Source organism: Nyctereutes procyonoides, unplaced genomic scaffold, assembly GCF_905146905.1.
Source record: "Nyctereutes procyonoides isolate TBG_1078 unplaced genomic scaffold, NYPRO_anot_genome, whole genome shotgun sequence".
In the NCBI taxonomy this organism is placed as follows: Eukaryota; Metazoa; Chordata; class Mammalia; order Carnivora; family Canidae; genus Nyctereutes; species Nyctereutes procyonoides.
Genome location: NW_026575132.1, coordinates 25,359,575 through 25,380,950, shown reverse-complemented (window position 1 = coordinate 25,380,950; position 21,376 = coordinate 25,359,575). Strand labels below are relative to the sequence as shown.

Sequence of the window (21,376 nt, the reverse complement as noted above, 5' to 3'; positions counted from 1 at the left end):
CAGTTAGAAGAAAGGAAAAGGGAGAAACATGGGGAAAGACATCAAAGACAAAAATCTGGACAAAGGAGTAGATTACCATAAGGCTATCCCTCCACAAAGTTTGCTTAGAGTCATCTGGTTGGGCCAGCAGTTTCCCCAACTGGTCCAGAAAGAGGTTGGCAGCCTCCTGAAACACCTGTAGGCTGGGAAAAAATAGCCCATCTCTCTAAAAGCCCACATGTGGTAAATAGGTCAATTCTGGGAAGACAGGAGAATCTCTGAAGAGGAAAATCTCAGAATGCTCCATCCCCTCTCCCCTGCTAAACATACACACAGTCTTACATACATGCCCTTCTAGCCCCTTCTTTGCTATTTTCTTGAGATTATTCATACTGTGACCCCTTCCATTTATTGTCTCATGACCCTTAGAACCTGCAAGTCTTGGAGTGGGTCTCACGGTCCTTAGGAAGATTAGCTAGACTCTCAGGGTCAGTGGGCTCATCCCTAACCTGTCATCTTCTCCTTACTCAGCCTTTTCATGATAGGGGAAGAAATTGGGATAGACATTGTAGTCAAAGCAACCAACGAAGCAAAACTGGCTCTCATCCCACCTGTCACCTGTCTGGCTCCTCTCCAGATTGAAGGTACAGGCAAAGTAGGCCTGAATCACTGCCATCAGGTCCCGTAAGAAGGTCCCATACCAACATTGCTGCCAGGGAAGAGGACAGAGAGTAAGAGCGATGTAGGAGATGGAGACAAAATAGAAAAAACAGTTTAAAAAAAAGTGGTCTGATATCCAGTCACGTTGACCAAACAGAAAGGGGCAGAGGGAATAGAGCGTCCAGAAAAAGAGGGGAAATCTAGAGGTAACAAACTGGTAGCCAATGGCCAAAAGCAGCCTGAAAATGTGTCCTGTCTGGCCTGAACGCATTTAGACGGTTTAGGAGGCTCTATTTTTTCAAAATAGCTCAAATTCTTTTCTAAATTCTTTAGTAACACTCAAGGTTAATACTCATGAACAGAAAGCAGCTTCCAGCTGCTTTTTTTTTTTTATTCTCCGTGGATCAATAATTTACTATGAGTTATGAAAATACTAAATTTGGTCAATTATTCATGGACTATAAAGTATTTATAAATGCTACCTTAATTTAAAGTATTAGCCATTAGAATTCAAATATTAATAAAGCCGGTGCCAGCTTAAAGGAGGAAAAGGAAGGGCACAGATAATGAGGGCAGCTCAGGGATGGGGAGGGCTCCTGGCTGTTACGATGATCCCGATAATGGGTTGTCCTCGGGAGCCCCACTTCCGGGGCAGGCAGAGGTGTGGGGGCCCCTGGGGTGGCCTGGGGACCCCCTCGGAGCGGGATCCCATGCCCTCAGGAGGGCAGGGTGGAGCCCCCGGCTGCCCAGAGCCTGGCTCCCCCGTTCTGTTGCCTGCTGAGATAAGCGGAGTCTTGCCAGGCCTCGCCGGGCACCTCCTTCTACCAGGAAACATTTCAGTATCCTGCCCTCTCAGCTCAGCCCCAGCACAACACAGCATGGGAGGTAGGGATTCAGCCTCGGACACATTGAGCCTCAACCCTAGCTCCTCAACTTATCATCCCTGTGACCACGTACAACTTAGTGCCTGTGTATGAGTAGGTGAATCTCTGAATTTCCATACTTTTGTTTCCATAAAATTGGGTCAATGAAAGCCTAGGATTTGACATTCCAAAACGCAGTGCTCTACCTTTTGGGAAACTGTGCATATACATCTGGATTTCTTGCTTTTCTTAGAAAACTGGAAGATCTAGCAATATTGGGCCCATGTTCTTGTGTGGCAACAGTGAGCTGGAGCTGAGGGGATGTCCCATTCAGACTGGGCTCGAGCTCTCCAGTTTATCATGTTTCCCATTATTCATAAGAGTCATACAGTCTACTTCGCTGACTGACGTGATCTGTCTGGCCTCAGAAGCCAGTGGCGTTTGCAATTCGTGATCTACTAACTGCACAGGAGAAAAGAAAATAAAAGGCTGGGGGCCGGGCACCTGGCTGTCTCTGTCAGTTGAGCATCTGCCTTTGGCTCAGGTCGTGATCCCGGAGTCCTGAGATGGAGCCCCATATCGGGCTCCCTGCTCAGTGGGGAGCCTGCTTCTACCTCTCCCTCTGCCTGCAGCTCCCTCTGCTTGTGTGCTGTCAAATAAATAAAATCTTAAAAAAAAACCCCGCTGGGGCCCGAATAGAAGCAACACTTGGAAGAAGAGACATGGAAAGTGAAGAAATTTCTGTAAGTCTTGCGAGGCTCCTGGCCTCGTGCTTACCTGCTGGATACTGTTGCTCTCCTGGCTGTGTCTGAGCAGGCTGAGCAGGAGCCCGGGGAGCCCTGCCTCACGGCAGAAGGAGTACAAGGGAACAGAGTTGCTGCAGCTGGATAGAAGACTGCTCAGGACCCGAAGTGCAGGAAGGATATGGGAAGCGTCCTCCGGCACATCTTTCAGGATCTGGGTGACATGAGGGAAACAGACAGTAATTGCTATTATCAGAGGGAAAAGGAAAGTCACAAATACCAGTGTCCTCCAAGGAGTTGGCAAAGCAGACCAAATGTTCTCACTCCTTTCTTTGGGACTCCAAAACCCAGAGAGGGAGACCACAGAAAAAGGGAAACAGTGCCAGGGAAAAGAAATATAGATGGACAGGTCACCTGACTTACAACAGCAGGGACCAATGGAAAGGGGGCCTCCCCTAAATCTCTGTCAGACCTAGTGTTATCCCTATCTGCTCCCTTCCTTCTCCAGCCCTTCACCTTAAACATGCATGCACACACACATACTTCCAAAGATTAAAACCAACAGACATAAAATAATGTCCTTCAACTCCAGACAGATAAAATAGTATTATCTTAACTCTAGATCAAAACTTGACTATGACTCGCAGGCCAAATCCAGTCTGTCACTTATTTTTATACAACCTGCAAGGTAAGGGCAGTATGATACTCTTAAACGGTTATTCTTCAGGAGCACCTGGGTGGCTCAGTGGCTGAGCAATTGCCTTTGCCTCAGGTAGTGATCTTGGGGTCCTCAGATCAAGTCCCACATGGGGCTCTCCCCACAGGGGGCCTGCTTCTCCCTCTGCCTAGGTCTCTGCCTCTCTCTCTGTGTCTCTCCTGAATAAATAAATAAAATTTTAAAAGAAACAAACACGGTTATTCTTTAAAAAGTCACTCTTCGGGATCCCTGGGTGGCTCGGCTGTTTAGCGCCGCCTTCAGCCCAGGGTATGATCCTGTAGACCCAGGATCCAGTCCCACATCGGGCTCCCTGCATGGAGCCTGCTTCTCCCTCTGCCTGTGTCTCTGCCTCTCTTTCTCTCTCTGTGTCTCATGAATAAATAAATAAAATCCTTAAAAAAAATTAAAATAAAAACAAAAAGTCACTCTTCAAAAGAGAATAACATTTACATCAAGTGCTTTATAACATGTCATTCACTGTTTCTAAATCTTTTCACTTATTTGCTCATTTACTCTTTTACAATAACCTGCTCAGTAAACACAATTATCCATTTTACAGATGAGAAGATTAAAGTCTGTAGGAAGGTTAAGTAAGGAGTCAATTATCACACAGCTAAAGAGTAGTTCGGCTGGAATTCAAACTCCGAAGTTTTACCCTGGAGGCAGAGTTTTTCACCTGCCTCCCTATTTTTTTAAAAAAGATTTTATTTATTCATGAGAGAGAGAGAGAGAGAGAGAGAGAGAGAGAGAGGCAGAGACACAGGCAGAACAAGAAGCAGGCTCCATGCAGGGAGCCCAATGTGGGACTCGATCCCAGGTCTCCAGGGTCACGACCTGGGCTGCAGGCGGCGCTAAACCGCTGTGCCACTGGGGCTGCCCAATTGAAGTTACCCAACACTGTGAGGACAGCGAGGACAGCACGGAAGGGCCAGAGGGAGGTGCACGGTGCCAAGGCAATTCAATGAGGAAAAGGGTGCCTTAGACCATGGATGCTGTATAGCCACAAGCAGAGAGATGAACTTAGATCCCTACCTCACATTATACATAAAAAGTAACTCAAAATGGGCCAGAGACATAAATATTAGAGTCCAACTAAAAAACTTTTAGAAAAAACATGGGAGAAAAGTCTTCCAGACTTTGGGTTTGGAAAAGAATTCTTTCCTCTAACACCAAAAGCATAATCCACAAAAGAAAAAGAAAAATGGTAATTGGATGTCATCAAAATTCAAAACCTTTGTGCTTCAAAAAACACTCTTATGAAAATAAAAAGACAAATCAGAGCCTGGGAGAAAATATTTGCAAACCATATATCTGATAAAGGTCTCCTACCCAGAATATACAAAGAACTCTTAAAACTCAAAGAGACAAACAACCAGATTTAAAACTGAGCAAAATGACTGAATGGATATTTCGCCAAAGAAGAAATACAAAGAGCTAATAAGCACATGAAAAGATCCTCATTAGTTATTAGCAAAATTCAAATTAAAATGACAATAAGACACAATTTCACATTCACTAGAATGGCTGTGATAAAAAGACAAACAATAATATATGTTGGCAAGAACATGGAGAAACAGAGACCATCACACAGTGCTGGTGGGAATGCAAAATGAGACAGCCACTTTGGAAAATAGTTTAGCAGCTTCTTAAAATGATAAATATAAATTACAATACAACCCAACAATTCTTAGGTATCCAAGAAAGAAAAATGAAAATGTATGCCCACACAAAGACTTCCACGTGAATGTCCTGAATGGCAAAGTTATTCACAAAAGCCAAAAAGTGGAAACAATTCAAATGTCCATCAACTAGTGAGTGAATAAACAAAATGTGATACATCCATATGATGGAATTCTAATCAGCAACAAAGAGAAATGAAGTATTGATACACCTCACAAGAAGAACAAACCTCAAAAACATTCTACTACATGAAAGGGACCAAATATAAAGACTGTATATTTTTATGATTCCATTTAGGTCCAGCAAAGGCAAATCTATGAGACAGAAAGTAGGAGCCTGAGGCCAAGGTTGGGACTGATAATTACCTGTAAATGGGTATGAGGGATCTTAATGGAGAGATAAAAATATTCTAAAAATATATTATAGTGATGGTTTCACAATTTGGTATTTTCTAAAATGCACTAAAAAAAAAAAAAAAAGAAAAGAAAAAAAAACAACCTTTAAGGAAAAGAGAAGGAAAGAGATGCAGGCAATATATTTTGGTGAGTTCCTGGCAAGGAAGAACATGGTGTTTCAGAAAAGGAAAGCCTTTGTAAGAAAAAAACTAATATGAATGCAAATTAAAATGCTATCCTTTAAAAAAGAATCTCATTCTTCTCATTAGTATATCTATGTTAGAAGCTCTTACATACTTACTATATCTATACTTTAATTTCATCAATAAAATTATGTGGAAGAGAGCTTTCTCTCATCATGGAAGAACTTAACAATATCCTCCATTTTTGCTTCTTGCTCTTCAATGTCTAAAACATTTACCATCCAAGTTTGCCCATCCTTGCTCTAGATGAATGTTTTTTGCTTCAGAAAAATTGAGGCCTGTTCTTTTTTTTTTTTTTTTTAAGATTTATGTATTTATTAGAGAGACAGAGCACACACACGAGCTTACATGCACAGGGGGCAGAGAGGCAGAGGGAGAAAGAGAATCTCAAGCAGACTCCCTCCTGAATGTGGAGCCTGAGGCTGGACTAGGTCTCTCAACCCTGAGATCATGACCTGAGCAGAAATCAAGAGTCAGACACTCAACCGACTGAGCCACCAAGGCGCCTCCTTTTTAAAAAATATTTATTTACTTTAGAGAGCCAAGGACTGTTCTGTGTTACTAAAGGAGCTTATTAAGTCTTGAATTAAACAGATGAATTGAAAGAGAATTGGAAAGGGACAAACCTCCTTTTTTCTCCTGTTTTTTTTTCATGCCTCATCTGTGACTAAAATAGTCTAAAATCCCATTACTTGTGCCCGTTACCTGCCCTCCAGCCTCATGCAGCTGACCCTGGATGCGTTGGCAGAAGTCAGGATTGCACAGCAGAGTGAGAGGGGCCTTCAGTTGGATGGGCACAGGTTCACCAGTCTCTAGCAGGTGTTGCCACTCATCGTCGCTATCTGGCTCCTGAAGCATAGGGGAATAAAAGAGGTCACTCAACCTGGTGAATCATTGAAGTAGATGCAAGAACCAGTGAATTCTTTGGTACAGATGTATTTTTTCCAACCACCAGTTTAAAAAGGTACAGTTGACAGCACTTGAGGGGTCTTGAAAAGTCTCTTAGAGAATACTGGCATGTGTTCTTAAAGAGATATCTAAAAATATGTCTATTACAACATGGTTTATAATTTAAAAATTGGAAATGTCATAAAGACAATCAGTAAGGGAATAATAAATCATGACACATCCATCTTAGGAAATATTATGAAGTTACTAAAAAGAGTGTGTAGAGGGCAGCCCCGGTGGCACAGCGGTTTAGCGCCGCCTGCAGCCCAGGGTGTGATCCTGGAGACCCTGGATTGAGTCCCACATCGGGTTCTCTGCATGAAGACTGCTTCTCCCTCTGCCTGTGTCTCTGCCTCTCTCTCTCTCTCTGTGTGTGTGTCTCTATGAATAAATAAATAAAATCTTAAAAAAAGAAAAGAATTCTCTTTAAAAAAATAAAAATAAAAAGAGCGTAGAAGGGGGGATGTATCACTTATGTAGTATTCCCACCATAACTACATAAACGAATCTCATCAGGAGGAAATATTGAATTTGAGGAACATTCTATAAAATAACTGGCCTCTATACCTCAAAATTGTCAGTTATGAAAAACAAAGACTAGAAACTCTTCCAGAATAAAGGAAACTCATGAGGTATAACAACTAAACACAATATGTAACACCAGATTAGAGCATAAACTGGGAAAAAAATTTTTTCCCCTATAAAGAACATTACTGGAGCAACTGGCAAACTTTGAATACAGATTGTAGATGATGTAAAAGAATTATATCCGCGTTAAATTTCTGACGTCTGTAATTGTACTGTCACGGTGTAGGTTAATGGTCTAATTCTTCAGAAATATGCACTCAAGTACTTAGGAGTAAAGGGACATAATTGCAACTGACCCTAAAATGACTCAAGAAAGATATACCCGTATGCAGATATCTAGAGAGAGAATCAAAGCAACTATGGCAGCATTTTAACAGTGGGTTAATTTGTGTGAAGGGGATACAGGAACTTTTTGTGGCCTCCTCACAATTATTAAGTTTGAAACTTAATAAAAATAAAAAGTTAAAATCCCCCCAAAATTACATGTTCAGATGTAGAAGGCTCTCCAAAACAGGTTATATGGTAAGTGAGGCACAATATAAAACAGTATACGTGGTGTGAACTCAGATACGTAAGAACAGCCAAACTGTAGATTTGTGTGTGCATATACATATATGTAGAAATTCAAGAAGTCTGGAAGAAGAGACTAAACTAATAACAGCAGACACCTCTGGGATTGGGGTAAGGCTCCAGATGGGGTAAGGCTTCATTTTTACCTATGTGTTCCAATTTTTGATAATTATATGTTCAGACACTACGCAATTAAAATCTACAAATTGTAATAAAAAAGCAATTTTTAACACAAGGGGAGCTCATACTTGGGATAGCTGGGAATCACTGTAACCCAGATCCAACATCTCCCGGCAGGGTCAAGGCCAAATGGAGCCCCTTAGGGCTTACCTCATTTTCGAGGTCCACTGCATCAATGCTCTGCTGGCCCACCACCTCTGGCCTCAGCTCTGGGTCAGCTTGTTCACAATCCTGGGTGATCTGGTTTTCCCTGCCAGAGGAACAGGGAGTAGGAGGAGTTCCTGTGAGGTTCAGGAACATGTCCCTCTCTCTAGGCCCAGGATAAGAATGAAGAATAAGCCATATGGGATTGGATAGGGGAGAGCTCTCTTGTAGGACAGGATGTTGACCACTACACACTTATTCTTGACTGCTCTTCCACTTTGGATCTTACTCTCAAGTCTACCTTGGTGGTTTTCACTTGGAGCTTGCAACTCAAATAATCTTCACGGAGACAATTCTTTCTTTCTCAGTTAATAAAGGCATAGAGAATGGAAAGTTCTGATTCCTGATGAATCAGAAAAATATCCAGAATCAGAATTCAAGAACCTAGGCCTTGGACTCCCAGGGCCCTGTCTCCATTTAGGCAGTGGCTAAATGGTGCTAGGCACCATGGTACCATGTTGTATTTGCTTTGGCTAAAGCTTTAGCTTTAGCTTAAATCAATCCACAAGATACCTCATCCTACAAATCCCTGACTATCCTTTCCTCACCGAGGTGCAGGGGGGGTCTCTCCAGCCCCCCATTCAGCCCAGCTGCTCTTCATTTCTGAGGCCAAGATCCCAGCTATGAGGCCTGGTTCCTGAGGAGTGGCTCTTAGTCTAGGCAGAGGGGCTGTGCCAGAAGCCATCTTGCTGTTCCTATCCTCTTGCTCAAGGGCAGGTCCTGTGTTCTGGTGTTTCTGTGGGAAGTGGGCAGGAGACACAGCATCAAAACCATGTGGTTGCCACAAGGCATTATGATTTCTATTCATGGCTCTTTCTCACCTTCCTTCTCCAACTTCCCCAATCGCTAGTTTAGTCATGTCACCTGTCCCCTGTCTCACATACCTTCCGCTTGGCCTCCTCAGCCATGCGCTTACAGGCAAGTCGCAAGATTCGAGATCGATTGCCCTTGGGGGCCAGTCGATGCACCTGCTGGTCCTTTAGGACCTGAAGTTCTGGGGGTAGATGACTGGTGAATGGGGTGCCCAAATCTGAGACTCCTGGTTCAGTTATTACTGCAAGGAAGGATGAGGGAAGAATATGTGATCACACTGGAGTGGAGCCATCATCTCCACTTAGCCAGAGACAACTTCAGTGTCTTCAAGCTTCTGCGGAAGGAGATCATTTTAACAATGTGAGAAAGAGGGGGTGGAGTGGGGTGGCATGGGAAGTGACAAAGGTCAGGCAAGGGGCTAGGAAGAAAGTTCGAGCTGGTAGGGTAAAGCAGATGCACTGCATCCAGACATGGGGGGACGAGGGTGGGTTGAGAAGAGCACCAGGGAAGTGCCAAAGCCCTGGGAACCGTAATGACTCACTGGTGACACGACCAGCTATAAAGGGGTGATGTAAGAGGTCTGGCCAGGACAGACGCTGCCTGGGGTCTTTGGTGAGCAGTCCCTGCAGGAAGCTCTGTGGAAAGAAAAAATAACCCGTGGGTCTTTGCTTTCCTACAGGCTCTCTTCAGCTTCCCAGCAGAAGCAGGAAACCAAGACTCCTGAGTCCATTCCTTCAGCAAACTAGCTGCTCTTGATCACAGCCTCTCTAGCCCTATCCTCAGGCCTCATTTCCCTGGCTCCAGAGACAGACTTCACCGCCTCACCTCCCGGAAAGCCCCAATTCCTATCCAGAAACATTCTGTCACCTTCATAATCATCTTCAGAAAACAAACGTTCAGAGGGGTCCAAGTTGCTCACTGTGTCCTCCCTTTGATTGTGGGTTTGTCTGCAGCCAGGTAGGAACAGATGCATTTGTGGCTAAATGCACACTCACACACAAAGTCACTGTGTAAACATAGGTTTGGAAGCACGCAAAATAGAAATCTTTCGGCAAGTTTTCAGACGGTGGTGGGAAAGGGAGACTGCCTCTGAAAAAGGTACATCTGTTATGAGGTAATCTTGGGAAAATCCTCAGTTGGGCCTAAAACTGGAATAGAAGGTACTGGTAGGTGATGACCACTGTTTTAAAACAAGGTGATTAGTGTACTGTGGCTCTTGCTGAATGAAGATGACTGCATGTCTGTTCTAAGACAGAATGAATATCTTGTGTCTCTCACTCACAGAAGTTTCTTTTGTTTAGATTCACTTTGATAACTACTTGAGCCTTCCCAACTAAATAGGTTAGGGAGAAACTTGTCCCTTTTCATCTCAGACAGGGCAAGGGAAAGTTATAATGAGACTGCACTCTGGGAAAAGGTTGCATTTAAATTCCATTGAGGGCCTAAATTTTGCCCTAGATAAGAAATAAAAAAGGGTCAACTCTTTTCCCTCCCTCCCGCCTCCCCCCCTTCCCCTGCTGCAACTTAGCTACAATCAACAAGCAGAATTTCTGTCATCTGCCCCTATCACTGAGCTAGCCCCACTAGCTCTGGCCGTCTGGATGTCTGAGGGTTCCTTCTTTCAGGAAGACTGAAAGTTTTGTGGGCAAATCTAAATACCATCTTGCATCTGATAGCAAATAAGCAGGATAGAGAGTGTGTAAGAGGACAGCATCTGTCCCTCGTGGCTCAAAATTACCTTCCCATTGCGATAAAGAATAATCTGCCCCCAGCAGAGTCTGCTATTCCCGTTTGGCCGATCTTAGAACAGCCTCCCAGAATCCGCCCCTGCAGTAGAAAAGCAAGGCAGCTTGGCCCAGCTCCTGCATTCATTCAGTAACTGCAAAGTCTTGCCCCAGATTTTGGAAAAGGGAACGGGGGCACAGGAACACAGGTGTCTGATGCAAAAGTAATTTCCCTTTCTATGTTTGTTACCTTGAAGCAAGGACTAATGGTGGTTGGCCAGCGCACAGGGTCCTTGAGAATGAGGCTGACCAGCTGAAAGATGCTTGTAGTATAGAAGGGAGGGGTGCCTACAGCCAACTCATACAGTATGCAGCCCACAGACCAGAGGTCTGCGGTGTGGTCATATGGTCGCTCTTCCACCAGCTCTGGAGACATATAAAGTGGTGTGCCTTTGATGGAGGTCAGCACCATCGTGTTGGTGCTCATCGCCCGGGCAAATCTGCAGGAGACGATGGAAGGAAATAGGAAGAGAGAATGTATGATCAATATAAACTAGGCCTGCTGACTACTACCTGTCATTGTGCGAGATATCCTAAATGCAAACAGAGAGCGCCTTTCAAAAGACCCAATAGGAATCCCAGTCTCCAGCTCGGGTTCTAATATGAGACCCAGGTAAGTCAAGCATATGGTGTAAGACTCCCTACAGAACTAGAAGCAGAGAAGGAAGGTCAGTCTTCTCCTCACCCAAAGTCACAGAGCTTGATACCACCACCCTTGGCAAGAAGGATGTTCTGCGGTTTCATGTCTCGGTGGAGGATGCGGTGGGAATGCAGATAGTACAGAGCAGACACCAACTGAGCAGCGATGGCTTGAACCTAGGGGTCAAACGGGTGCAACAAAAAGGAGAGGTCAGACGAAGGAGACTCCTGATGATTCCAAAGACACTTCCCTAAATAACTGATGTCATCTTCTCTTCTTTTTCTTTCTTCCAGAGCTTCACATAACATCTTCCTTAGTTCTTGCCGCCCCATTCATTCATTCTTTCACTTGTTCATTCACTCACTCAAGGAAAATGTTCCGAGTTTCAGTAGCCACATGACCACGATGGGCAAATTATCTCATGCGTTTCAGATGTGTCATTTACGAAGTGACGCTAATAATACCATCTCCCTTATAGGATTACTGCAAGGATTAAATAAATTACAGCATTCCATACTCAGAATGGTGCCTGGCACTTAGTAAACCTTCAACATACGTTAGCTGTCATTAAATGAGACAAAGTCCTTTTTCTCAAGAGAAGTACGCAAACGAATAAGATAGAAAAAATGAACGAGATGATGACTTACAAGTAATAATCCTTAGAAGGAGATAGAATGATGCAGTAAGAAGTCTTGAGGGGGGCCTACTTGCTTGCTAGGGTACAGAGAAATCCCTACAACAAGTGTGGCTGGAGAATGTGTTCAACCAAATCCCACTGCTAACCACTAGGTCTTGGTGGTGAATCCTGCCTTAACTACGCCCCTTATACCTTCCTGCCCTCTCTGGTACCACACACTAGCCCTTCTTCCCTAAAGATGCCTCGTGACAGCAACAGCATTAATAATCGTGAACTGGGGTGCCTGGGTGGCTCAATCGGTTAAGCAGCTGCCTTTGGCTCAGGTCATGATCTGAGGGCCCTGGGGTTGAGCCCCAAGTCAGGCTCCCCACTTCCGTCACTCTCCCTGCTTGTGCATGCAGACACACACTCTTTCTCTTTCTATCTCTATCAAAAGAATAAATAAAATTGGGAAGCCCAAATGGCTCAGTGGTTTAGTGCCGCCTTCAGCCCAGGGTGTGATCCTGGAGACCTGGGATCGAGTCCCACGTTGGGCTTCCTGCATGGAGCCTGCTTCTCCCTCTGCCTGTGTCTCTGCCTCTCTCTCTCTCTCCCTCCTTCCCTCTCTCTCTCTCTCTCATGAATGAATAAAATCTTAAAAAAAAAATAAATCTTAAAAAATAATAGCAATAATAACTCTATATTGAATACTGTGTGTCAGGCACTCTTCTAAACACTTTACAAGAATTAATTCACTAGGGATCCCCTGGGTTGCTCAGTGCTTAGCGCCTGCCTTTGGCCCAGGGCCTGATCCTGGAGTCCCGGGATCAGGTCCCGCATCGGGCTCCCTGCATGAAGCCTGCTTCTCCCTCTGCCTGTGTCTCTGCCTGTGTCTCTGTCCCTCTGTGTGTGTGTGTGTCTACCATGAATAAATAAGTAAAATCTTTAAAAAAAAGAATTAATTCACTAATCTTCACAATAGCTTCATGAAACAGACGTTATAATTACTTCCATTTTTAAATGAGGAAACAGCACAAAGAGGTTAAAGGAACTTACCCACGAATATCCAGCTAGAAAGTGGTAGGGTCAACCTCTGTACTCAGAGATTTGAGCTCCAGTGTTCACATACTTTCCTGTCACACCACACTGACTCCATAGACACCTAGAGTCTTGTATTTTCCTCAGGACTTTTCAAAATGGTGACAGTCAGTGCCCCGAGCTTTCCCTACCAGTCCTTAAGCTGAAAAGAGGTCAGGGGAGAGGAGAAGTTTGAGCCAGGAAACGTACCTGGTCTTCGGGAAGTTTTCCGTCATCTTCCAAGATCTGAAAGAGCTCTCCCTCAGCATAGTCTGTCACCACCACCACCTGCAGGGAGAAGACAATGGTACTGTACTGATGGCTCCAGATTTATGCATTGTGAGGTCAGGAAATTTCTGGGAGCCTTCTTCTTGGGGAAGGGTGACCCAAAACCCAAGTGCACCTCTTTGTCAGTTTCAAAGCTGTCAAGCATATGCACTATGTTAGGATGCCGCAGACACCGCATGATTTCAATCTCTCGTTGCAGATTTCTCAGCTCCTTCTCTGAGCGTCCTAATTTTGGAATGAACTTCAGGGCCACCACCTGTCAGTGGTAAGATGAAACATCAAGGCCTAACCATGCTATTGAAACATTCGTCTCAGAGTTCCAGAACTCAGGCTTTAGATTGAACAAATTCTCATTACCCACTAGTCAGCTACTCCCCTTACCCCATATACCCTGGCCTTATCTAGGCCTCCCCCACCCCCTACCCTAGGACAAAACAGCCTCCACCAGGCAGATCCCTTTGGTGGATTCTGGGAGAGGTGTTCTAATCTGGGTAAAGCACTCTGGGTAAAGATTTAAGGGAAAGAGAAAGAAGAAAAAAATGAAGAAAGAATAGAGTTCAAGTGGTCTCTCTCTTCTGCTATGGCTTGACAGAGAGAATAATAATAAACAATTTATTTACTGTTTACTAGGTGGCAGACACTATACTAGCGTAGTGATTCAGTGATAATCACATTTAATCCTCAAACCCCATCAATCAGATACTGTTTTTATCCTCATCCTAGAGATGAGAGGTTAAGTAACTGAGAGGTTAAGTAGCTGAGAGGTTAAGTAACTTGTCCATAGTTAAAAGGCTACAAAGTGGTGGACTTAGGATCTGAACTCAAGTAATCCAATATTAGAGCTCCTACTCTGTAAGAGGAATGAGAGAGTGCTTCAGGAATACTGGCCGGTAATCTGGTCCCATTTTCCACAGTAGTTGGAGGTACAGAATCCCACCCAAGAGACGCCCCTCTTTGTGCACCACCTGAGCACTGTATTTTCTTCGACCCTTATACACCCTCCCAAAAGAGCCTTCTCCAATCATCTCCAACACGTGGTACTTTTCCATGACAGAGGCTTCAGGATCCCTCAGAAGGAAGGAGGTAGAGACGGTGGTGAAGGGCTACAGCTCCAGGGACAGGTCTACACATCCAGGAGGCCTGCTGCGGGCATGGAAGAAAGCTTCATGTCAGCCACCTTGCCTTTTTTTCATAATAATCCAGGCTTCAAAAACATCGTAGTGGAGTGAATGGCAAGACCAGATCTCGGAGCAAACAGGGCGCCTCTTGTCGTTCTCCCTCCTTTCTAGCCCCCCCCCACCCCCAACCCACCTCCATTCCCGTAGGACCCAGTGTCCCCCTTCCCCCTCCGCGCAGACCCGCCCTCCGGGCCCCGGGCCCCGCCCCCTCCCCCGACCCAGCCGCGTCCTCGCCCCGCCCCTCCGCCCAGCCTCGCCCACCCGCCCCCGCCCCCTCCATCCGGCCAGACCCACAGACCCCGCCCCTCCCAGCCTCTCCCAAGTTCCCGCCACCGCCAACCTGCCCAGCAGCCCGCCCACGCCCCCGGCCGGCGCGCTTCGCAGACCGGAGCCTCTCACTCACCCCCAGCCGAGGAGCTTCCAGCTCCTCAGGCCGAGGGACGTGGGCCCCGGCCCTCAGCCCCGGCCCTCAGCCCCGCCCCGCCCGGCTGCCTGCACACTTTGCCTGACTTACAATTCTTCCCCTCCCCCCACAGCCGGACTCTTGGGACTCCCACTGTTTCCAGCTGTAGTCGTTGGAATTGGCCAGAAGAAGCCCAGAGGACAGAGGCGCTCAGGCTTTGGGAGAGACGGAGGACTGCCCATAGGCACTTCCTAGGGCACTTCCGAGCCGTCCCTTGGGCCTCAGGACCCCCTGAGGACCGGGAGTCCACGGTTGCCTGGAAACGGCCGCGCGCCTGCTCTCTCCTCGCCGCCTCCGCCTTCCCAGAGGGCATTTCCGGTTCCGGCTGCGGGCCGGAGGAGACATGGCGGCGTCTGCGTCGGCAGCTGCGGGGGAGGAGGACTGGTAACTGGGGGCATGGGCTTTGGCTGGCCGCCTGGGTCCGGTCCGGGAGACTGGCGGTGGCCGCGGACGGTCCGTACGGCGGGCTTGTGGGGCGGAGCGAGGGATAAGGGGTGGCGGAGGCGCTGACATGTCTCGCCGAGAGAGCTTCTGTACCGGGGAGCTGAGGGTGGAGGGGCACCGATCGGACGGGAGAGGAGGCCAGGCCAGCTCGGGCCGCGCCTTATCTGGCTCGATCCCCTCTTCTCTGGCCTCACTCGTCTCATTGTCCTGAAGTGGATTTGCTCAGGGTCCCGAGGATGCCTGCTTATCACCTCTCCCACCTCCCTTTTACCTCCCGGAGCCGGTGCCCTCCCGCCCCTGACCCCTTTCCCCTTGGGTCAGCCAATTTCCGCCGAGGTTTTCCTCAGCCTTCTCCCTCCCCGACAGCACGAAAGAGCTTGTCTGAATAAAGCTTTACACCTCACACAAAGCTCTCCTAGTCCTTCTCTCAAGCATTCTCAACAAGAGACCAAAACCTGGAAGGACTCTGGGATTGGAAATAGGATAAATGTGGGTTCACTCCACGTTTTATTAGCGTGTGATGCTGACCAGGCCACCTAGCTTCTGTGAGTCAGTGTCCTGAGATGTAAAAAAGTGGGTGTGGCATCTACCTCAGAATAGTTGAGAGGCTCACGGTGGATTTATACATAAAAGCGTCCTTTTTCCAATTGAGGTGCGAGTACCTGAGGGGACTAGATGAAGCCTGAGGAGGTAAATCGATTTGCCAAAAAGGTGCATACCTATGACCTAGGAATCCAGGTTATCTGATTCTGAATCATGTTTTTGGTACTAGGACATTATACAGTCTCCCTACCCTCACCCCCTTTTTTGTCACCACCTCACATCCAGGTCCCAAGTCACAACTAGGGCAGGTGAAGCATTGAAAGCCTCTTCATGGATATCATTGGTTCAAGGAGCCCAGCCACTGTTGGCCTTTTTGAGACTATCTAGGCTCATGGTTTTCAACTTATTTAGGGAAACTTTATAATTCTGAGGAGGCACGTTGAGCCATGGAGAGGCCAGTAGTGATTGCACAGCTAGCCTGTGGTGTCCTGAGACTCCCACACTCACGTCGACCCAAACCACACCACTGTTATCTATTTTATATTTTGAGGGGCCTAAGACTTAAAAAGAAAATTTGAGAACGAGCAATATATGGGATATGCTAGGGCAGCCCTGCTCTTGATAAAGAAGGAACAGTAACTGTAAAGGAAACCAAGCATGCGTCCTTATGTGCATTACCTGAGCAGAGCTATGGACTTCAGCCTATCACTAATCTTCAGTGTCATTACCACTCCTGTTTCTTTGATTAAACATGTATGTTCTCTCATTGACATCAGGGCAACCTGATCTTGACCTAAACAGGTTGATCTAGATCAACCAGATAGCAAGGGTCGTAAATACATTGAATACCGACTATATCCTTTTCTTTCCTTTTTACAGGAGAAGGTTATATACAAATAGAAAAGAGGACCTAGACTACACACTATGGCCAAGATATTATTAGATACTTTACATAAACAGCCTTTTATCATTATAATAAATCTAGACAGTAGGTGGCATTACCTATATATAGTAGCCAGAGTGACTCAAGCTTACGGAGTTACTCAGATCATGTAGCTATAAGTGATTAGTACCTATTACTCGAAAACTGATGGCTCTTCTGCTACATCATGGTGTTTATACCACCTAGACCTCTTTTTCTGTTCAGGTTGCTATCTCCTTGAGTAGGCTTAGGGTAACTGATACTGGGAGTATGTGTAGACACTGGAATCCACATGAACAGTGGTGTAGGGAAAGCTAGGAGTGGTATTGGTAGCCTTGGTGTGAATCAATTGACAGCTTATTTCTGGGTCACAGAGATGGTCAACTAGCAGCATGATGGAATTTAAACGGAGTCAGGCTCTGTTTCTAGTTCTGCCTGTTAAACTTTGGTATTTGAGCCAGTCATTTCACCTTCCCAAGAATCCATTTCCTCATCTGTTGACAGAAATAGTCCCTTAAACTCTGATTCCCATGCTTCCTACCTGGCCCCTTGACAATGTAAGAAAACCTATTTCCCCTGTTTTTATGGAGGTTAGCAAAAGAACACACTCAGGCAAATTTCGTTTTGTATAAAGTCAGCCATCACAGGCTCTAGCAGGCTTTGATGGGGAGAGCTGTAATGGTGAGCCAATCTCCTCCTGTCTCTCCAGGGTACTTCCCTCTGAAGTCGAGGTGTTAGAGTCTATTTATCTGGATGAACTACAGGTGGTTAAAGGAAATGGCAGGTACGTATTCAACTGAAGGTGGGCAGGAGTCCCCTTAGTAATGAGCAGATTTCATGCAGAATCCATGAGCCTTGATTCAGAGAAGATGTTCTCATGGAGACAAACATACTCCTTTAATCTCCCCCAAAAGAAAGAGCCCACTGCTCACTTCCTCCATCAGCTTTACTGTTTCACTCCCATCTTTCCTGGTCCTCAAACTCCTGCCCAGTCACATCCCAGGTCCCCGCTTCATCCACCTACAGATCCTCACCATGGGAGATCTACATCACCCTGCACCCTGCCACTGCAGAAGACCAGAATTCACAGTATGTGTGCTTCACCCTGGTACTTCAGGTCCCAACACAGGTGAGGCCCCTGTCTTGTGGCAGCAAAGGGAGAAAGGAGAAAGGCTCTGGGGTGGAGTGCTTTAGCAGTAACATTATTTCCTCCCACTAGTACCCCAATGAGGTGCCACAGATCTCTATCCGTAACCCCCGAGGACTCTCAGATGAACAGATCCACAAGTAAGTTGGGGTGGTCATGGCAGGGAAAATGGGCTGCAGCTCAGTCTGGTGAGGGGAGGGAGCAGGCCTAATGTTTGCTTTGCCCTTTTCCAGGATTTCACAGGCACTAAGCCACGTGGCCAATGCTGGACTGGGTACTGCTATGCTCTATGAACTCATCGAGGTAAGAGGTGTGCTAGCTCGGGAAACTCCTAGAGCTGTTTCTCTTAGGGGAGGTAATGGGCCTAGGATCTTACGTATATCTGGAGTCATTCATTTACTACTTGTTTAGGTGAGGCCTAAATCCAGAAAGATAAAATTTTCTTCTGTTACCAAGAATCCTGCCACCCGCCCCAAAAGAGAGTTCTCTAGCTTCCCCAAGTGGCCTATGCTAGTATCCTAAAAATGACTTTGCCTTTTTAACTTGAATTTTTCTTGATTCTGCTTCAAGGCATTCTCTGGGCACTGGCAACCGAAAGTAGCAAGAGATAGAGACCTTGCCTAGAGAGTCTCACCACAAATGAAAATTTGAAGGCTAGTCTGCCATGGTTCTTTTACTCAGTTTCTCCCCTAATGAAGTTAACAACCCACAGAGAACACCTAAAGCTACAAGTTCACATACACAGACAACTTCTGTTGCTTGAGATTAAAAACACAATTAAGTACAGTCTTGTTTCAAAACTTCAAAACTTTGACTTTTGAAGAAAAATGTTCAGAAAAGAATGAAGGTGGGCGGCTTGGAGTCCGAGTGGCTTAGACCACTGTAGCACTCCTGAGCCCGACCTCCACAATGCCACTTTGAGCTTTGTGGAATTCCAGATTATTAGCTATTCAAACAACAGTGCAAATGAGTTTGTTTGCAGCCCAACTTGATGCCCTTGAGTTCTCTGTTCATTTGGGTTGTCCATGCCTCAACTTTTTCTGGAAGCTGACTCCAAGAACAGACCTCTTGGAGTGATAATCAGAGGGGGTTAACCAAAGAAGACCTCCCAGAAGATAAGAGTTTCAATTGAACATTCTGTTCTCTTGAGGCATATTATTTTCATCCCCGAGGTGTACTAAAGGTGATTTATGAAGTGGAAAAACAGCAAAATTGGATTGTGCGGCTGGGTTGATGTGGCAGGAGGGGCAGGGACGCGGAGGACTGATTCCAGCGGGAGGACACCTCCCCGAGACAGGAATGCATGAACACAAAGTAACATGCTAGCTTAGTAGGAGACATTCCCGCATTCACCCCTGGGAATAGTAGAACCCTGGCTGTGTTCCCAGTTCTTGCCCCTGCCTCCCTGTTTGAAATGTCTTCTCTCCTCTCAGAAAGGGAAGGAAATTCTCACAGACAATAATATCCCCCATGGCCAGTGCGTCATCTGCCTCTATGATTTCCAGGTGGGTTTCTCCCTTGGGACCTGGCGTCTGCTTGGGCTGGCAGTGGAGGACTCATGAGAGCTCCGGCGCCATGCCCTGTGTCTCCTCCCTTCAGGAGAAGGAGGCCTTTACCAAAACACCCTGTTACCACTACTTCCACTGCCACTGCCTTGCTCGGTACATCCAGCACATGGAGCGTGAGCTACAGGCTCAAGGCCAGGAGCAGGAGCAGGAACGGCAGCATGCCGCAACCAAGCAGGTCAGCTTGCCAGCCCCTGCTCTCACCTGACCCCCTCACACCCCTTTCTGTCCCTCGGCTCCAGGGGCTCTTCGCCTTTTTGGCATCACAGATCCCTTTGAAATTTGAAAGCTCACCTCTGTCCAGAAAAAAGGGTGTTCTTATATACATGTATACATGCTGCATGTAGTTTCAGAGTTCCCAGACCTCTATCTGGGGAGGCAACCCCTGCCCTATCCTGCCTCAGTGTGCCTGTGCCCTTCATCCCTGCCCTGTTCAGATTAGCCTGGCTGACTGGGTTGGGCAGCTGGCAAGCAAGCACTATGGGCCGTGAAGCAGGGCTGTGATTTCTCCTCTATTTTTAGAAGGCAGTCGGTGTGCAGTGTCCGGTGTGCAGAGAGCCCCTTGTATATGATCTTGCCTCACTGAAAGCAGCCCCTGAACCCCAACAGCCCATGGTAAGGAAATTCCCTTGTCATCTGAGCCAGAAATAATGGCATCCTCCAAGGAGGGAGGGATGGCATCTTGTCTTCCTCAAATGGGACCTCCAGAATTGGGCTTGACCTGCCTGGGACCCTGCAGAGCTACAGCCCCAACTAGGCTGAGGCTTTGAGAGCCCAGATCTGAGAGGCAAACCCAAGAACCCCATGCAGATCTGAGGCAGTCCTGAAAGAGCAGGGATTCGAGTCTGCCTTCTGCTATTTTTTTTTCCCTACTCTCACTCTGCTCACTGCCTTCCAGGAGCTATACCAGCCCAGCGCAGAGAGCCTGCGCCAACAAGAAGAGCGCAAGCGGCTCTACCAGAGGCAGCAGGAGCGGGGAGGCATCATTGACCTTGAGGCTGAGCGTAACCGGTACTTCATTAGTCTCCAGCAGGTGAGGGGAGCCTTCCTCACACCTCCCTTACTGCCCCCTACCTTCGCAGCAGCGCCCCTCTGCCATGGCCCTAGGGTGAGCTCTGTTCTACCCTTAAGGTTAGAGGCTGATGGCAGTCAGCCTCAGCTGTGAGCAAGGGGCCTACAGCTCCCTGCTTTGGGAAACTACACCTCCCTCACTGCATCTGCTCATTTCTTTCTAGCCTCCTGCCCCTGTGGAGCCAGAGTCGGCTGTAGATGCCTCCAGAGGATCCCAGCCACCCAGTGCCCTTGCCTCAGAACTGTCCACCTCATCAACTGCCCAGCCCAACCTGTCAGCTCCTCTGCCTGTGGCCTCCCAGTACACGTGTGAGAAGATTCCAGGGGCTGGGCCAAATCAGCAAAGGTTGGGCGAGACCCAGAAAGCTATGATAGATCCCCCCCGGGCCAGTCGAGGCCCCTGGAAACAGCCTGAACGGAGGCACCTAAAGGGAGGGGAGTGCCATGCCCACAAAGGTACCAGTGACACCCAGGAACTGCCACCTCCTGAGGGGCCCCTCAAGGAGCCCATGGACCTAAAGCCAGAACCCTGTAGCCAAGGGGTTGAAGGTCCTCCCCAAGAGAAGGGGCCTGGCAACTGGCAGGGTCCCCCACCCCGCAGGACTCGGGACTGTGCTCGCTGGGAGCGCTCCAAGGGTCGGACAACGGGTTCTTCCTACCCCCGCCTGCCTCGGGGTCGGGGAGCCTATCGTCCTGGTACTCGGAGGGAGCCCCTGAGCATGGAGTCTGAGGACGGTTCCTAGCAGTACTGTGGGGGGCAGGGATTTGGGGGGGGCAGGGAGGGGCAATAAAGAGATTTGGCCTTGTTTGGCTTTCTTTGCTTAGTAGCGCCTAGCCTGTGCAGTATAGCAAGACCTGAGTGTGGGAGACTAGCTCCAACTTTGCCCTGAAGTCCATTTTCCCAAGAGATCAAGTTCTGAATAAAGATAGGCCTGACACCCCAGCCAGTGTGGTGGGTTTCAGGAAAACTAGTAGATGCCAACATCTAAGCAGAACATGCAGGAATACGATGTGCACACACCCACCGTGTATATGTCCACATTTTTATGTATATACATTTTTTTAAAACCGAATGCCTTTAGATTGAAGACTGT

At 47.1% G+C, this 21,376-nt stretch overlaps 2 protein-coding genes across 11 annotated transcripts in view; one reads left to right on the top strand and one right to left on the bottom strand.

The window, feature by feature from the left end:
* Positions 1 to 14,775, bottom strand: part of STK36 (serine/threonine kinase 36) — a 28,306-nt gene extending 13,531 nt beyond the window's left edge. The window contains exons 1-14 of one of the 6 annotated variants that reach the window (XM_055345611.1): positions 14,642 to 14,775; positions 13,915 to 14,092; positions 13,065 to 13,205; positions 12,872 to 12,949; positions 11,014 to 11,144; positions 10,519 to 10,768; positions 9,086 to 9,179; positions 8,616 to 8,785; positions 8,280 to 8,467; positions 7,678 to 7,777; positions 5,947 to 6,090; positions 2,280 to 2,459; positions 591 to 688; positions 77 to 182 (exon numbers count right to left, since the gene is read on the bottom strand). In XM_055345611.1, coding sequence (XP_055201586.1) covers positions 77 to 182; positions 591 to 688; positions 2,280 to 2,459; positions 5,947 to 6,090; positions 7,678 to 7,777; positions 8,280 to 8,467; positions 8,616 to 8,785; positions 9,086 to 9,179; positions 10,519 to 10,768; positions 11,014 to 11,144; positions 12,872 to 12,949; positions 13,065 to 13,205; positions 13,915 to 13,998 — 1,764 coding nt within the window. In that variant the 5' untranslated portion in view covers positions 13,999 to 14,092; positions 14,642 to 14,775. Of the gene's footprint in view, positions 1 to 76; positions 183 to 590; positions 689 to 2,279; positions 2,460 to 5,946; positions 6,091 to 7,677; positions 7,778 to 8,279; positions 8,468 to 8,615; positions 8,786 to 9,085; positions 9,180 to 9,411; positions 10,027 to 10,518; positions 10,769 to 11,013; positions 11,145 to 12,871; positions 12,950 to 13,064; positions 13,206 to 13,798; positions 14,093 to 14,467; positions 14,616 to 14,641 lie in introns of those variants that run through there. The other 5 variants (XM_055345613.1, XM_055345609.1, XM_055345610.1 and 2 more) reach the window with 5 other exon arrangements.
* Positions 14,776 to 14,861: 86 nt separating this feature from the next.
* RNF25 (ring finger protein 25) lies at positions 14,862 to 21,046 on the top strand. 5 transcript variants are annotated; one of them, XM_055345623.1, is made up of 10 exons: positions 14,862 to 14,974; positions 17,209 to 17,283; positions 17,526 to 17,628; positions 17,719 to 17,786; positions 17,880 to 17,949; positions 19,080 to 19,151; positions 19,246 to 19,389; positions 19,737 to 19,826; positions 20,110 to 20,244; positions 20,447 to 21,046. In XM_055345623.1, the coding sequence occupies exons 1-10, from the start codon at positions 14,934 to 14,936 to the stop codon at positions 21,023 to 21,025; spliced, it is 1,377 nt and encodes a 458-aa protein (XP_055201598.1). In that variant the 5' UTR covers positions 14,862 to 14,933; the 3' UTR covers positions 21,026 to 21,046. The 5 variants fall into 5 exon arrangements, with proteins under 5 accessions (XP_055201598.1, XP_055201595.1, XP_055201597.1 ...); XM_055345620.1 differs by having other exon boundaries at positions 20,110 to 20,319; XM_055345622.1 differs by having other exon boundaries at positions 19,734 to 19,826.
* Positions 21,047 to 21,376: the final 330 nt, after the last annotated feature.